The sequence below is a fragment of the Antrostomus carolinensis genome, unplaced genomic scaffold, assembly GCF_000700745.2.
Source record: "Antrostomus carolinensis isolate BGI_N321 unplaced genomic scaffold, ASM70074v2 scaffold5919, whole genome shotgun sequence".
In the NCBI taxonomy this organism is placed as follows: domain Eukaryota; kingdom Metazoa; phylum Chordata; class Aves; order Caprimulgiformes; family Caprimulgidae; genus Antrostomus; species Antrostomus carolinensis.
Genome location: NW_010336369.1, coordinates 114,755 through 132,606, shown reverse-complemented (window position 1 = coordinate 132,606; position 17,852 = coordinate 114,755). Strand labels below are relative to the sequence as shown.

The window sequence follows — 17,852 nt, the reverse complement described above, 5'->3', positions numbered from 1 at the left end:
AAGCGCCGGACTGACCCGGCCCTTCGTGTCCCTCCGGAACCTCCGAGGGGAACCGGGACTCTGGCAGCAGCGCAGGGGGAGCTGGGTTCACTGTCCGACCCCGGGGTCCTTGTCGGTCTGTTCAACCAAGGAACAAGGGACAGGACAAGAGGAAATGGGCTCCAGTTGTGCCCAGGGCAGTTGAGATGGGATGTGAGGAAGAATTTCTTTGCTGAAAGGGTTCTCAGGCATTGGAAGGGGTTGCCCAGGGCAGTGGTGGAGTCCCCATCCCTGGAGGGATTGAAGAGTCGTGTAGACATAGTGCTGAGGGACATGGGGTAGTCGGGGACTTGTCAGTGTTGGGTTCATGATGGGACTTGATGAACTTAAAGGGCTTTTCCAGTCGAGACAATCCTGGGATTCCTTTCCTTCCCGTGCCTCACGGTGTTTGGGGGCGCGGGGTGGACTTGTCGGGGGCTGCCCAGTTCGAGAGCGGGCAGGGAGGTGGCAGCACGGCTTTGTGAGGTGATGAGACAGACAAGATGCACTTTCCGGACTGTTGTCTGTGCTGCTGTGGAATAGAGGCCCTTGAAATGTCAATAATCTACTGAATTAGATTTCGTAACGTCCCACAGTTACAACTGTCCTTTATAATCACTGGCATGATAGAAAAAAATCCCTGCAGAATTTCTGTCTTCCCTTAACTGATAAAATCTCTGTGCTTGCAAAAACATTTGTTGTGTTTAATTGTCTGTTAGGCACAAGCTGGGAGGAGGGAGCGGAGAAAGCATCTTGGTGTCGCAGCTTCAGCACGGGCTGACACTGGAGTTTGAACACAGCGATTCGCCTCGGCGGCTTCGGCTTGTACTTAGCGAATTACTGGCAATTATGAATAAGGTAAATTCCTTCATATCTGGGCGCTTGTGAATTTTGTGTCTGTGGAAATGCACCCTGGGTAGGTTGGTGTGTTGTCTGGCTCTGTTTCTGGTGCTGCTGCTGTGTGTTAGTCCTCTTCTCCAGTTCTTACCTGCTTCGCCAGGAGTTAAAGTCTCAGTCTGATTGAATGATGGCTTGTGATTAAACTCCTTGTGAACCCAGCTTCCCAGAGGAAGCCTTTCTTCCTCAGAGCAAACGAGGGTAATCTTTTCTAATATGGTATAGGCTCTGTATATTCTGTAATATGCTGTACTCAAATATAATGTGATTTTGTCAGGCATCAGTGCAGAAATCATATTTGAAAATGAGATTACAGCTTTTCTCCATCCAGTTCTTTGCTCCTGTTGCAGCATGATATTAGCCACTGTATTCCTCTTCCCCCACCTCCTCACCCTCCCCAGCATTTTATTTTGCTGCTGTAACCTTTGCTTTGTTTTTTAGAACTGTCAGTGAGCTATTTTTCTTTCTTCTGTAAAGAAGCAATGACACCAGCTGTGCTGAAGTATTTCTACTAGTAAACATTTCCTATTCTAGCCGCTATTGTTGCCTGTTCTGTGTTTAGAACTGTACATTTTTGACAGTTTTTAACTTATTTAATCTGCTGAACTTAAAGCCGTAAAAGACTGATGAGACAAATTGCTTCTTAAAACCTGTTCAGTGATGATGAATTATGTCTTGTAGGTGTCAGAATCAAACGGTGAGTTTTTTCTCAAATCTTCTGAGCTCTTTGAGAGTCCCGTTTATCTGGAGGAAGCAGCAGATGTTCTCTGCATTTTGCAAGCAGGTGCAGTATTCTGTATTTATAATGTTTTTTAACTTCTTACAAATGTGGCAAAATAACTTCAGGTGCCGTTGTGACTGATTGCAGGTTAACCTAGGCTGTCTGTTTCTTTGAAAGAAGAATAGATTGCAGATGGATTTTCCATTCATTGATTTGAGCATGTTATTGAAATGCACATTAAAAGCAAGGTTTTACTTGTTTTCACAGTGATAAAACCACAACTTTTAATCCCCCTTTTTTTTTTATTCAGAGTTGCCGTCGCTGTTGCCGATAGTTGATGTGGCTGAAGCTCTGTTACACGTTAAAAATGGAGCCTGGTTCCTCTGCCTTCTGGTGGCCAATGTTCCCGACAGCTTTAATGAGGGTGAGTTACAGTTTCTTCTTGTCCAGCTTACTTTTTCTAAAGGTTCGAAGTGATTTCTAGCAATATAGTTAATTCTGGGCTAAACTGTGTGTCAGAAATATTTGAACGGGAGAGCGTTTGGCTCGTGACATATAATGTGAATGCATTTGTACCTCGAGATGCTGCTGGGCTCCTGTTCTCATCACTTTGATTCCCCTTTTTTGCAGCCTGCTTGTAGACTCATTGTGTGCCTGTCACAGCTTTTCAGCTGTAGGTGACTTTACAGAGGCTGCCTTGGGTAGTGAGTGAGTGGGACTACAAACCTGGTCCAGCTTTGCTAATAGCTCTTGTCCCTTAGACTGAGCTATATAATGAGGTGAAAAATTTTTATTGACGTTGCCTGTTCAGTATCCCTTACCTTGCAATAAGATTTCAGTCTCCAGGGCTGCCAGATGCACAGGTTACATTAGATAGAGTACAAGTAATAATTGGATGATGCATAAATCTGTAATAACCCTGTAATTTCTCTGAGGAGAAAGACCATTTCCTTATTCTGCTTATACAGTGGAGGTTGTGACTTCTTGCCCGGATGAGATTTGTGTGTCCCAGCTAATAAATCTTAGTGGACAGAACGGCTTGGCTTTGTGTGTGTGTGTTTATGTGGCTTTCTGCTGGAAAGGGCAGATTTCCTCACACCTCCTGCTGGATATTTAGTCTGTAGGGGTTTGATTAAGAACGGTGAACGGCAGGATGAGGAAAGTGTTGGAGGCCGTCGTAGAACTGAAGCACTTCGCCACCTGTGTAAAATGAACCCTTCCCAAGCTCTGCGGGTCCGAGGCATGGTGGTAAGTGTCATTAGTCTGCCATGAGAATCATAATTAATGATCCTTATTGGAGCTTTAAAAACAAAAAAGATGATTGAGCTTGAGCATTTTATCTAGGTGGAAGAGTGTCATCTACCAGGTCTTGGTGTGGCTTTGACCTTGGATCACACCAAAAATGAAGCTTCAGATGATGGAGTGAGTGACCTGGTGTGTTTTGTGAGTGGTTTGCTACTTGGAACCAACGCAAAAGTTCGAACTTGGTTTGGAACTTTTGTTCGAAATGGCCAACAGGTATGAAAATCTTGGAATATTCTACTTTTTAAAAAATATTCTTAGAACTTGTTGTAACTCTTCTGGACGTCAGCACCCATGTTTGTCTGAACACATAGAAATCTTATAGCACCTCTTGCAGAACCTTTCCAGGGCAGCATCTTCTTATGGGACCATCAGGTCTTTAAATAGGGTTCCCGAAGGCAGCCATTTGGTTGTTCCTCTGAGAGATTTTTAGGTAGATGATTCAATAGGGATGGAAACCAGGGAACTGTAAGTTCATAATGTTGACCTGATAAATATGTTCATCCTCAGTGTTCACAGTAAGAAGTTGGGTCTTGACTTGCTTAGTTAGGTGGGTGAGGTAGAGCTTGTGTTTTGATGTGATAAGCTGTTGTAATACGACCATGTGTTGCCTGTTACCTGGGTACTGAAAATTGCATTTAAAACCAATTCCTCTTTGCTCCCACCTCCCCCTTCCTTTTTTTCCTTGATGCCATCATTGTGGAAGCTCTTAGGTAATACATTGTTTGATGGGATGGGTTTTACGTTGCTGTTCTCATCTTTTAACTTCTTACACAGAGAAAAAAAGATAATATCAGTTCTGTGCTTTGGCAAATGAGGAGGCAACTGCTCCTGGAGCTCATGGGAATCCTTCCCACGGTTCGCAGCACACACATCGTTGAAGAAGCAGATGTTGATATGGAGCCAAATGTGTCTGTGTATTCAGGACTGAAGGAAGAGCACGTGGTGAAAGCCAGCGCGTTGTTACGTCTCTACTGCGCTTTGATGGGAATTGCTGGGCTGAAGTAATGAATGTTTTAATGCTCTTGTGTTTTTTATTCCCTGTCTGTCCATTTAAACAGAGGGTCAGAGCTTTGGGCACTTTTAACATGAAGTGTCTCTTAATGCCATTGTGTCCTTGGAACAGTCTTGGCAGGACTTGCCGATTTCAGCACTAGGGGAGGCCCTTCGCACGTGCTGAGGGCTGGAGTTGCTAGTGGATGGAAGTTCCTTTATAGTGCAGAGAGCAGATATTATGCAACAGGTCTGTGGAGACAGGGATGGTTTTTTACTCTCTGTTACTATTCTCTGCAGAAAAGTTTTTTCATTCTAATGGTAAAGATCCATTTATCAACTTTGCTTGTTTTTATTCTTTTTTAATCTAAACACAAGAAATGTGGTGCTCTCTTTGATGCTGCAAGATCAGTTCTACTGACTTGTTAAAAGAAGTCTGGGCCTAAGTGGTTGGAGCAGCGTGTAAAGGAGAAAGCAGCTGAAAATTACCAACATTCACATGAATTTGTAATTTCTGTTCCTCTGCTTTTACTTTTTAGAGAGATCTTATGTAGCATCTTTCTGCGTTGTTAGTTTTAATTCAGATATTTTGTACTGACAGGCAAGATTATATCCTGGGGAAGTTTTCTCAGTGTTGTTATCTCTTAGCAGAGTTTTTTATCTCTTGAAGTTCAAAGAGAATTGCCAGTTAATCTTGATACTCATTTATTGATGGTAACTTGATAAACAGATTAAGTAACAGAGAAAATTTAATCTTTAACCATTGTGATGAGATTGGAAATATCTTCACTTATAAATCAGCAGTGTGGGTTTTGCTCTTTTTCTGTCCTGTTCAGGCCAACTGATGAAGAAGCTGAGCAGCTGCTGCAGCTGATGACCAGCCGGCCTCCCGCAACTCCTGCTGGTGTTCGCTTTGTGTCTCTTTCCTTTTGTATGCTTCTGGCCTTCTCCACTCTTGTCAGGTACAGGAGGAGCTTTGTAAACATCTTACTGGTTTAGTACTGTTCAAGCAATGATCTCCCCAGAGCTGCACAGTTTTTCTCTCCTAATTTTTTGTACAAATCTTCGTATGTTGGTTGAAGGGGTTTGTCTCACACTGGTGAGTAAATTGGTGTTCCCCTCTGCTCTCCCTCTTGTTTCTAGCAAATTTTTTGAGAGGGGAGCGTTGCCATTAGCTTAGTTTGGAATGTTTTTTGAAGACTGAGGTAGACCTTACTAGTTCAGTTTTCCATTGAACGAGTTTATGGCTAAATTCTTCAGAGACCTTGTTCAAAAAAGTAGCACTCTGGGTATTTAATGGATGTAGCTTTCTGCTGTGTGCATTCACGATGGGAAGTTACCTGACAATTTGACTGAAGTTTGTGCTAAATATCAGTGCTTATGTGCTGTTTGGTGCTAAAGTGAAAGTGACAAAAAGATCTGTGGTAAGATTCCTCAGCTACTGGCTTTTCTGCTAGAAATTGTTAGTAAAACTAGTGGTAGTTCCTTGGAGAAGGATTTTTAATGGATTTTCTTTGTGCAGCACCCCGGAACAGGAGCAACTCATGGTAATGTGGCTTAGTTGGATGATAAAGGAAGAAGCTTACTTTGAAAGGTGAGAGCAGGCTGCTTTTGTTTTTCATGATTCCAGTAATCTCACATTTAGTTATGTCCCGTTGGGAATTAACTCTTCCTCTTTGTCACTGTTAGCATTTCTGGGGTGTCTGCTTCTTTTGGAGAGATGCTTCTCTTGGTGGCCATGTATTTCCATAGCAATCAGCTCAGTGCTATCATCGATTTGGTCTGCTCCACCTTGGGAATGAAGGTAAGCCCTAAACTGTTTCTAGCACATACATTTCTCTGTTAAAATTAACTTTTTACTGTGTATTTATAGTAATGAGTTTACTTTAGTTTTGACATAAAGAACTTAGATTTTACAAATATATTTAAAGCACATGTAAAGTAAAAAATGGGTAACTAACTGAATTCATTCCTCTAGAAAAACATGAAATGTTTTTGTTTTGCATTTGAAGTATAGATGTGAATGTTTTCCTGGTGTTCCAGTGAAAACAAGTTTAAAAAGGTTAAAAGTTTACAGTTTATAAAAGAAATTTGCAGTACTTATTTATCAGAAAGCTATAACTTAAAATTGAAAGTGCTTTGTTCTTTGTTTCAGATTGTTATTAAGCCCAGCTCACTCAGCAGAATGAAGACAATCTTCACACAGGAGATTTTCACAGAACAGGTATTTTAAGCCTCGGTCTTTTTTTTTCTTATCCCCCTTTTTTTGTCTGTCTGTCTTTTTTTCTTCTGTAATTGCTTCAGTTTGACCTACAAGAACAATCCAAGCCATGCTGGTGCTGAAGAGCCCTGGCTCTTTCTTTTTGTATTCTGATCTGATTATACTTTTTGAACACTTGGCTTTTTTAAATTATGGGCAAATAAAGGAGAAAAATTGTCCACTATGACATTATATTTTGCAGTAGCAGGAAATCACTCACAAATGTAACACGTGCTGCAGTTTTACATGTACTGTATTAAACTACATTAAAAATAGTCTTCAGCTTTGAAACAACCAAAAGTAGGTAAATGCCAGAAATAATGTAGCTGTGTGATTTTGTCACCTTGTGCTTATGCATTGTGGTAAGGTGAATATTTGTTGTATTCTTCTTGTTAATTATAACTTTCCTGTAGGTTGTTACGGCCCACGCGGTTCGCGTGCCTGTTACAGGCAACCTCAGTGCCAACATTACTGGGTTTTTACCTATTCACTGCATTTACCAGCTTTTAAAAAGTCGATCCTTCACCAAGCACAAAGTATCCATTAAGGTATGACCTTAATTTTATTTCTGTTCATAATTTTGAATGTTGTCTAGGTTTTGCAGGCTCTTTTTTTTTGGTTGAATTATAGGAACAGAATTCTTAATGAATCTTGTAGTCTATTACTGTGTAATTTAAGAAAGAACTGTGTATTAAGTTAGGGTACCCAGCTGTAGCTCTGTAATCCAGAGACCACAACTTAGTGAAGTTAAAAATAATAAGAAAGGTATTTCTCTCCCCCTCTCTGTGCTTAATAAAATCACAGAGTGATGTTTCCAGCCAGGAAAAGTTTTATTGGTGGGTCTCTGTAGAGCAGGGTCCAGAATACACAGTTTATGACTAGGCCCAACTTAGAATTGGTGTTACACTTTCCAAAGTCACAGCCTCATTCAGTTACAGTTTTTGTCACTAGTTAAAAGGGGATGTACTTGCAGACAAAAAAAATTGCCCTCCAGCTTTGAAACTGAACGAGTAATGACATGTTTTTTTCTAGGACTGGATCTATCGGCAGCTCTGTGAGACCACCACTCCACTCCATCCTCAGTTGCTTCCTCTTATTGATGTCTACATTAACTCTATTCTTACTCCTGCATCTAAATCCAACCCAGAGGCCACAAATCAGCCTGTCACAGAACAGGAGATACTGAATGTTTTTCAAGGACTCTCTGGGGTAAAAGATCAGTTTGCTTCTTTCATGTACTTCCGTGTGAACACGTGGCTCAGTGTTTTGTGTATTTGCTTGATGCAGATTCTGTAAGTTGCCTCGCTTTTTGTCTTTAATGTGTGTACAGTAAACTGCCTCCTCATACAGCGATGGTCATGTGTTTGGAAATGAGTCTTAGTGCTACTCCCATTTTTAGGAGGATTGCTGTTTGTCCCTGTTTGTCCCTTTTCCTTGGGAACTCATCAACTCATGCTGTTAAAATGCAAAGAAACGCACTTCATGTACTGAAAAGTGCAGGTGTTTATGTAGGATTTGTATCATTTTTGGAATGACTTGATCTTGTTAGACAAAAATACTGTTTAATTAAATCACTCTACCTGTTTTTGAAAGAAGCCTTTTCATTTTGATAGAAGCATGAGAATGATCACTTGGACACATGTAGAATGAGTGGCAAGCATTGACTTGAGTTGGAATCCTGGGATTACTCCTTCTTAGTGTCCCAAGATATCAGAAGTTCCTTGCAGCTTTCAGCTTAGACCTCGTATGGTTTGGTATTTTTATACAAGGCTTACTGCCTTATCTTTCTTCGTATTTGCAGGTAAATCCAAATTTTTGTTCTCAGGAATCAGGAATGCAACATGACCTTTGTGTGTGGTTTTATATACAGGGAGAAAATACTCGTCTTACTCAACGATACAGCATCACAACGCAGTTGCTTGTCCTCTACTATGTCCTGTCGTACGAAGAAGCACTTCTGGCAAACACGAAGATACTAGGTATGACCACCAAATAAATACAGCAGGTTCTTAATTACTTCAGATCTTCATTTCTTCACGTGTCATAAATCTTACACATGCACTTCGTTGGGTTGACAGTTTTATAGTTGACAATACTGAATGATCCCTCTTTACCTTTGAAATTGAGACTTTAAATGAATTCTGAAAGAATGTCATGTAGTTTATTGACAGACTTTAATTTCAGTGAAAACATAGTGTTTACTGTTTTACCTGGATAATGTAGAGACCAGTGCTTTACTTTAATAATTTTCTTTATTAACTCAGGTGTGGAATTTTTTTCTAGCTGTAACTGTTATGTGTGTTTCTTGTCCTGTTCCCTTATAGCTGCCATGCAGAAGAAACCCAAGTCTTACTCATCGGCATTAATGGATCAGATTCCAATCAAGTACCTCATCCGGCAGGCACAGGGACTGCAGCAGGAACTGGGAGGTATATCTGTGTGTGAAAGTCTAACATGCATGAAGAGGGAAGGCTGAGCTTGTTTCCAGTTCTGTGGCTATTGTCTGCTTCATAGTGTGACTTCCTTTCTCTTCCTTTTCAAATCTGTTAGTCGTAACTAGTGAGATTACAGATATGTTTGAAGAATAATAGTGAAATTTTGAGGAAGGCAGTTCTTTTTATAATAAGTCTTACCTACCTAGGGTAGATTTTAGAGTAGGAATTATCTGAGAATTTTTCATTATTCCAGACTGAGTTTAAGAGTTACTATAGGGTCATTGCACCTTTCCAAAAGATAACTTTTCCTTTCTGTTGGAGTTAAGAATATCAGGCTATAAACATGCCAACTCACTGAACTCCGCAGTAGGGATTCCCTTAAGGTCTGTTCTTGAAATGATAGGCACAAGTATATTCAAGTGAAAGATGTAGCTGCTTAAATCTAAGATGTATCCTTATTTAATATCCCTAAAGGCTTGCATTCTGCACTGTTACGCCTTCTTGCAACTAACTATCCACACCTCTGCATTGTGGAAGACTGGATCTGTGAGGAACAGATCACAGGCACTGATGCCTTACTGAGGAGGATGCTTCTTACAAACACTGCGAAGAATCACTCTCCCAAACAACTCCAGGAAGGTAAAGAACTTCACGTGAAGTAAGCAGTGTTCTTTCCAAATTGGTCGGAATAGAGTGGGTTGGGAAGTGTGTAGCCATTTAATTCATTTCATCCTACTGCATTTGTATAATGAAAATGTTCTGCTGCCAAGTCAGAAGAAGTGTCAGAAGTCCACTTTTACCAAGATCCCACTGTCTTTATTTTACAGCATTTTCCATGCTGCCTGGAAATCACACCCAGCTGATGCAGATCTTAGAACATTTAACACTCCTCTCAGCTGGTGAGTTGATCCCATATGCAGAAGTATTGACATCAAATATGAATCACTTGCTGAACGCTGGAGTCCCTCGGAGGATTCTCCAAACTGTCAATAAACTTTGGATGGTTCTTAACACTGTGATGCCAAGAAGGTAGGATCACAATACTGTTTAGTTTGTTCTTGCAGGTAGGTGCAATGCCACTTTCTGTTTCAAAAATGACACAATGCCTTTGGGAAACTGGAGGCTGTGACTGAATAGAATGTATTGGGGTTGCATTCCTTTTTACTTTGTGAAATTTTTAACCTTTGCATTTAAGAGGATGATACTTCTTGCTCTATTGGGAAAGGAAGTCACCAGATCACTTACAATATAGGAGTATGGTTTTATAGTGCACATTGTTTATGATAAATTGCTGCTGAAACATGAACTCACTTTGGGAAGAAAGTGCCTTTTCTGAGGAAGTGGGTTCTTGATTGCAGTGGAAATAGTTTACTTGCTGTAATTCCAGTGAATGTAAGTTCACTATATCTTGATTAACTCCAAGGGCTGCTAATGAACTGTGGGGTTTTTTTGCTCCTTGATAGGCCTAGAAAAATACAGCTAACTGAGATAAGTGAGTGTCCAGGTGCTTATGTGATCCTTATTCTCTTACAGATTATCTAATAAAAAAAAAGTCATAAAAATAATGTCATTTTAGGTTGTGGGTGATGACTGTTAATGCTCTACAGCCTTCAGTAAAAATAATCCGACAGCAGAAATACACTCAGAATGATCTAATGATCGATCCTTTGATTGTACTGAGGTGTGATCAGAGGGTTCATAGGTAAGCATCTCTCTCCTTCTGCTTTTTATGTTCTGTGGTACTTCCATTGATACATTCACATTGATACAGTGAATGCTAAACATAAAGCTGACTCATAGAAAACTCTAAAAGCTTTCAGGACTTCAAAACATATTTTCAGACGAATCCTATGAGCTTGTAAGTTCCATCTTTTTTGTATTCAGCCTATTTGGAGGACTGAGCGAGCTGTGCGTGCTGTTCCAGCATGTCATGCTGTCCAGCCAAGTGTCTTGTTGGACAACCTTCCATACAGTTCTGTTTTGGAAACTTTAGGATTTGTGCATAGATCATCCATTTTAGATTTGTGCTTGTGAATTTGTTCTAAATAGACACTGCAGCATGTGTGCTTAATATGGCTGCTGCCACATGGTGGTGGTGGTGGTGGTTGAGGTTGTAGCTGTCACATCCTTCCACTGCACACTGTCTTTTGCCATCCCTCATGGGCCTGTAGGTTTTCCATCTTTTTGGCTAACAGTTTCTGCCAGTTGGTGCTTGATGGATATGACAAAGGTAGATTTGCTTAATTTCTCAAGAAAGTCTTTTATTGTGGTACTTGGAAATTAGCTCCTCTAGATGTTAGTGATGATAGAGGAGGATGTGTAATGCTGCTTTATGGCTCTGATACAGAAAAATAAGCTGAGAATTTTAGTAGTGAAAATGATCATAACTGATAGCAATGGGTCAGCTTTTAAGGAGAATATGAAAGAATGCAAACAACAAGTCTGAACGTGTAAGTTGTAACTTTCCTTTTTCATAGTAGTGAAGAAAATTGCATCTGATATTCTAAAAAAGATAACAGTTAATAATTTTAAATGTCCTTCAGCCCCAGCTTTATTCCTTGTGTATTCTTTTTCATGTCTTCTGTCAGTTGTGGTTTATTTTTCCCATTTTTTATTATCCTTTTGTTCATAATAAATGGCTAATAGTCAACTTGGTTTGTGCTTCCTGTTCTTGTTTGTGTGCATCTGTCCCTCCTCACTTTTTGGCAGTTGAGCCATGAATCTTAATCTTCATTTGAGTTTCTACAATAGTGCTAAACTTCAAGTTTCTATTGATGAGACTTTAATCCTCTACCCTTAGGTGAAATATTTAAATGTATGTCCCTTCAGCCCTGGATGCCAATTGAAAATCCTGCGTTTCTAAGACTGTTGGGAAGACTTATTATGCAATGTGATTTGAAAAGTATCAGCTTAATATTGTGGAAGCAGTTCTGAGCTTGTCTGCCTTATTTTTTCCCCATCATTCAGATCATTATTTTTCTTTACTTCACGTACAGCCAACACTTTTTGGGTTTCCTTTGTTTATCAGAAATGAGGCTGTTCAGCAAGTCCTTGGTTTGTAGAGTGTACACATACGTGTGTGCATGAGAGAAGCAGGACTGAATGGCAGGGCAGCAGGAGGGATTGTGACCTTTCATATTTCACTGTGTTAAAGAAAACAGCTTTAGTTTGTTAGGGCCTTTGAGGAGTGTTTTTAGTTTGTTCATATTATTACTGTCTCATTGTTCTACCTACTGAAATGGCTGTACTTTATCATGTGTTCCCGTATCAGGAGTCCTCCTCTGATGGACATAACTTTGCACATGTTGAATGGATATCTTCTTGCTTCAAAAGCTTACCTCAATTCTCACCTAAAAGAAACAGCAGAGCAGGACATTAGGCCATCCCAAAACAATGCAATGGGTCCAGAGGCCCCAGAAGTTACAAGGGAAGAATTAAAAAATGCATTGCTTGCTGCTCAGGTAAGGGAGAACAAATGGATATTAAATGATGTGAGAGAAGACAACGATAAAACAGAAATACTGAAACCTATTACTTCTTTTTTTACCGACTTCTGTTACCATGAGAAAGAAAACAATCTCTGTATTCAGATTGTTAAATGGTTTTGGTCTGTTTTCTAGTCTGAAGCATTGTGTTGATAAACTGCTTTGATAGTGTTCTTTTCTGTTAGTTAGAACAGAACAGTTTTGCTTACTAAGCTCTTTTCCTTGTTGCTTGTTACAGAGGCTCTTTCTGTACTTAGCTTTGCCGCAGTAAAACGTGAATAAATGTGACAGACCTGTGCATGATCATTTCAACTACGTTATTTAAGAGAAGCAGCCAGTGTTGTAAAGTGTGAGGCTGAAGAATGATTAATTTAGCTTGACATGATGGGAATTCCTGTTTCACAGACAGTCTCCTCTTACCTCTGTCTGGAAGAATGACACATATAGAGTCCCTATTAGAAGATGGTTTTTGAGTTAATAGGAAGTTTTATATTTAAATGAGTAGTGTAGTCTCTTCTGCATACTGTGAATTACATGGCCATATGCATTTTTTTATGCTTTAAGGCACCATTAGATATTTATTTTTAAATAATATGAGATTCCTTTGAAATTATTTTTTTGATCTGTGATTATGATGATCTATTGGAATAAACTTTTGTTCTTCTTTGAGTCTTGATTCAGATGAAGTGTTGTATTTTTTTAATGTTCTTCATGGTTTGTGATTTTTGAACTGAGTTGTTCTTATTGTACAGAAGAAATCTGTAGCTAGAAATTCTAGCCACCTACAGTCTTTAATTTCTTGAATTGTCATAACTTTGATTTTTTTTTAAATTTCATTGAGGTTTTTTATGCATGTTCTGTGCTTATTTTCTTCACAGGACAGTGCTGCTGTGCAGATTCTTCTAGAGATCTGCTTACCTACAGAAGAAGAGAGAGCCCAGAGCAGTAATATCCAGGGTTTGCTAAAGAGTGTTCATAGTACCACAGGCTCTAAGAGTCCAGAACTAGAAGAAGAAGATGATAGCTTGCTGTGTAATCTTCGAGAGGTCCAGTGTCTGATCTGCTGCCTGCTGCATCAGATGTATATAGCTGATCCCAACATAGTCAAACTAGTTCATTTCCAGGTATATTTTTGAATATAAATATGTTTTTAGTGTGTGTTAAGTTGGTCATTGCCAGATGGCTGTCTCTTTAAAAGGAGTTAATTTGCATTGACCTGGAACTGATTAAGTGACTAAAAAAGTTATAACGGTGCAGTCGTGAAATAAGCAAGTTGGGGCCTGTGGTGAAGTTTGGATCACAGAGGAAAGGCACGGAAAGAAAAGGGTCACTGCAGCCTGGTTCAGTTTGGGGAGTGGAGGGAGAGTTTGTATGCAAATAATACATTGAGAATTGAGGATGAAGAACTGATTCAGACCCTGGGGTTGTCACCCAGCCTGTCTCATGTTGCCTTGGGATATAGTTCTGAACAAAAGTGATTTACAAGTATATTAGTTTTGAAAAAAAGCATTATCAGAGATCTAATTTAAAATCTTAATTGAAGTAAAATTTTTGAAACACCTTTGACCTCTCTGTTTTCTTAATCACACAGGGATATCCATGTGAACTCCTGGCACTGACAGTGGCGGGGATTCCGTCAATGCACATCTGTCTGGATTTCATACCAGAGCTCATTGCCCAGCCTGAACTTGAAAAACAGGTACTGTACAGTCACCTGGTTTGGGAATGACTGTAAGTAGTTAACCCTGCTGAAGTATTGGTTAAGGGGAGAAAATCAAAGGGTTAAGGGGAGAAAATAAAAGGATCCCTAAAAAAAGCCTTGTTCTAACTTGGGGGGATATTAAGGTGCTATCTGTAGTGCTTTGACCTTAAATTAAAGGCCTGGCCCTCACCCCCAAATTGGGGATTGTGACAACTCTAGTTAAAATTAGAGCACGTTGGACCTTAAATGTTTTTTACAAGGATTATATTTTAAATTGTGTGTTGCTTTGTTGCTCATTGCTAATATCAGAACAAATTGTGTCTGTGGGGAAGATTCTGAAGCACTAACACTGGTACTTTAATGAATGTTAAATATGTGTGGGGTTTTTTTCTTAATGTCAGCAGAAAAATTTCACAATAACTATTACTGAAGTTTCTCCCAGTTTCATTTCCTCATTGATAAAATAGGGACTATTTACTCAATCATAAGTTATGTGGAGAGCTTTGGATAGAAAGTGCAACGCAGTCTGTAATTTTATTGCTTATTTCTCTTTTTGCCTTTCACCTTCTTACCAGATATTTGCCATCCAGTTACTTTCATTTTTGTGTATCCAGTACGCGCTGCCTAAATCTCTCAGCGTGGCTCGTTTAGCTATCAATGTGATGGGAACCCTGCTCACAGGTAAACACTCCAGCAACCCCTAAATACATGGTTGTGTAAATTAGAATTATTGTTCTAGACTGAATGCAGTTTTGTCTAAGTGCCACTGTGTTAATAATGAGTGTAAAAGTAACGATTCTTGACTGGATTTTTATAATAATTCCTTTTTACTTAACCATTTCTTTTCCCTTGATAGTTTTAACCCAGTCGAAGCGCTATGCTTTTTTTATGCCGACCCTGCCTTGTTTGGTGTCGTTCTGTCAAGCTTTTCCTCCTTTGTATGAGGACATTATGTCTCTGCTGATACAAATAGGACAAGTTTGTGCCTCTGATGTTGCTACGCAGACAAGAGACTTCGACCCAATTATTACACGTAAGTGAAGTACCTTGTATTTCAAGTGTAACGTCATGGTCCCAGGGAGAAAATTTTGTTAATGTTTCAAAAGTTTGAGTGTATTTGGAACACAGTATGAAATTCTGCTCTTGTCTTGTAAATAGAGAAGGAATAGGGATAGGTCTATATACTGTATTGGAGGAAAGAGTTTTAACATGTTTTTGTCTCTGTTTTTCTAAGGACAAATGCTCTGTTCATGTGATACAAGTTCCCTGGTGCTATCTATGCTAGGATATTTATGTTATAAGAAGTAAGAGGGGGACATAAAAAACCCCAAAGGAGTCAGACATATGCAAATGAAAAGGAAATGTAGTGTCTCTAGAAATAAGCTGTGCAATTTCATAGCATACACGTTGTGTTATGGATATAATAGAACAATTTTTAAAAATCATTTATTTATTTAGGTGTACTTTTCTGCTACTTAATTTTCTAGGTCTCCAGCAACTAAAGGAGAAACCACACGAAGTGTCAGGACTTTGTAAAGATTCCTCTAACAAAAGCTGTTCAAGGGAAATTGTAAGCATGGACCCTGATGTTCGGTTATGCCAATGTGTTGAAAATACTATCATTGAAATAATTAACATGAGCGTAAGTGGAGTTTAGGAAGAATGCAAATGAAATTGTACTGTAGCTAGTCCCACTGTCTGTGGTGCCTAAATTTGGAGAAAGCTGTGAAAATGGACTGAGGAACTGGAGCACAAGAAGTCCATGGTTTTCATCCACTTGATTCAGTTAAGGCTGAAAAGAAAAGAATTCTTTAAAGAGGCTTCTGTTGCTTCCAGTGAAAACTTTGGAGGCTGATGAGGTCAGTAAGTAATTTCCAGTGAACCTGGGCGTGATTTTCAGGCTTGCTTGGTTTCTGAAGCGATACAGCAACAGACTCGAAAGGGTTTTACAGCATGCTGAAAAGTAAATACTTAATTTGTTGAGCAAACAGCAAAACGATGGGCAAGAAAAATTTGAGATTGAAGTGCTTTGCTTGAGTTAAATGAACTCCTGTTGCAGAGCCTTGCAGAGCAAGATGGAATAAAATACTCCATGGAACACTTGAAAAAGTGGTGTAAGTAACTTGCACCAACACGCTAAGAAAATGCTTTAACTTTTTTTTATTGGTCTTTCAAACCATTGGTGAAAGTTTCAGTTCATGAGATCAGGACCTTCATTTAAAGATCAGCCACCCTTCATTAAAAGTTTGAAACTGGTCTAACAGTTTCTTTAAAAAAAAATACTAGTACTACAAAATGAGCTGGATAAATGGGGTTTTAAAGGAATATGTATTTTTAATGCAGCTCAGATAGTTTGAAAGAGATGAGAAAGACTTAAATAAGGGCAAAGGTATCTTAAGTTGTCATCAGGGTATGATTAAAAAAAGAAATTAGTGTTGAGGCTGACTTGGACAGAAGCTAAATTTCCTCATAATGAAAGGAATGACAAGACTTCAGCCATACCAAAGTGGTTACGTGCAGCTCAGTGGACAAGAAGGCTGAATCCTTTGTGCTTCATCCATGAAGTTGGTTGTTCTTTCATCTACAAAAGCTGCAGGATTTAGCCTTGACCGAGGTGTTTTGTGGCATTGCAGAGGGGTGTGTATGATGCAATGCTTGGGAATTTCTTGAAGGTTGCACAAGCTTTTATGTGAGGCAACACGTGCTTTTGTGGCACAGAAAGAACATTAGGGTTTGGCTGTCGTGCCAGAATTGAGTGTAGTACTCAAATACACGTCAATTGCTAAATTTGTCAATCCAGCACTTGCTCTTTTCTTAAAATGACAAAATCCAGGGTCCTTATATCAGTAGAATAATTTTCAATTAAAACCAGTTTACATTCCAGAAATTAGAGGTGTGATTCTTTAGTGTGGCTTTGGGAAAATGGTGCATCTCGTGTCCTCTGCCCGTGTGGGACAGTGATTTTTTGAAGGCTGATACTGAATTGCCAAATGCACTTGGGTTTGTGTTCCAGGATTACCAGCGTGCTGTAACTATCCGATAACAACCAAGTATATTGTTGTCATCTTGATGTAAAGTATGTAAATAATCTAAATGTATGTATTTTTTTTTTCCTCTAAGTGTAATTTTATATGCTGTAGTGGTATTTAAATAAAAAAAACCTCCAGTGTATGATTTGGATCAAGTCATAGATACTGATATTTTTAATTTCAAAGCGAGTTGCTTGTCTTGATTTATATTGTTGTATATTGTTTTGTGCCCCAGGGGTGCTGAAGGCCGCATGGCCGCCCTCCTCCAGGGGCCTTCCTGTGTGGTGGGATTTAAAAGCCACCGACTTCTACTAAAACCAATGACTCATTGTTTTAGTTCTCCATAGAGTGTTTTCAGCACCCTGTGCTTAAAACAAGATAAATAATAAAAAGTATCCAGGTATTGATGATGCGAGGGCTGGAGCAGCTCTGCTTTGAGGACAGGCTGAGAGAGTTGGGGCTGTTCAGCCTGGAGAAGAGAAGGCTCCAGGGAGATCTTATAGCGGCCTCCCAGTACCTGAAGGGGCTCCAGGAAGGTGGGGAGGGACTTTTCATAAGGGCAGTTAATGACAAAACAAGGGGAAATGGGTTTAAGCTGAAAGAGGGGAGGTTTAGATGAGATATTAGGAAGAAGTTTTTCACTGTGAGGGTGGTCAGACAGTGTCCCAGGTTGCCCAGAGAAGCTGTGGCTGCTCCTCCCTGGAAGTGCTGAAGGCCAGGTTGGATGAGGCTTTGAGCAACCTGGTCTAGTGGAAGGTGTCCCTGCTGCTGGCAGGGGGGTTGGAACTGGATGAGCTTTAAGGTCCCTCCCAACCCAAACCAGTCTGGGATTCTATGATTTTTCAATACAATTATGGTTGCCTAGCAACGAGTAAAACCGAGAGGCCAACAAGGCCTTTCCAGATTGGTTCTAATAGCGCAGAGGTGGAAGGCGGGAGCGGCTCAGTCTGCTATTTGCTGATTGGTGGCTCGGGGCTCCTTCCCGTCAGCTGGTTGGCGGCGGGGGGGAG

The 17,852-nt window shown here is 39.8% G+C and overlaps 1 protein-coding gene across 1 annotated transcript; it reads left to right on the top strand.

Moving 5' to 3' along the window:
• Positions 1–737: 737 nt before the first annotated feature.
• INTS2 (integrator complex subunit 2) lies at positions 738–15,586 on the top strand (the record flags this gene model as incomplete). Its single annotated transcript, XM_010174823.1, has 23 exons — positions 738–876; positions 1,597–1,699; positions 1,947–2,060; positions 2,754–2,884; positions 2,981–3,154; positions 3,716–3,942; positions 4,768–4,893; positions 5,454–5,525; positions 5,621–5,735; positions 6,087–6,155; positions 6,605–6,739; positions 7,224–7,400; positions 8,062–8,170; positions 8,516–8,620; positions 9,101–9,265; positions 9,454–9,655; positions 10,203–10,328; positions 11,898–12,087; positions 12,990–13,235; positions 13,703–13,810; positions 14,389–14,494; positions 14,670–14,846; positions 15,301–15,586. Coding segments are annotated over 23 exons (3,286 nt in total), but the record flags the coding sequence as incomplete, so codon positions are not given.
• Between the last annotated feature and the right edge of the window lie 2,266 nt (positions 15,587–17,852).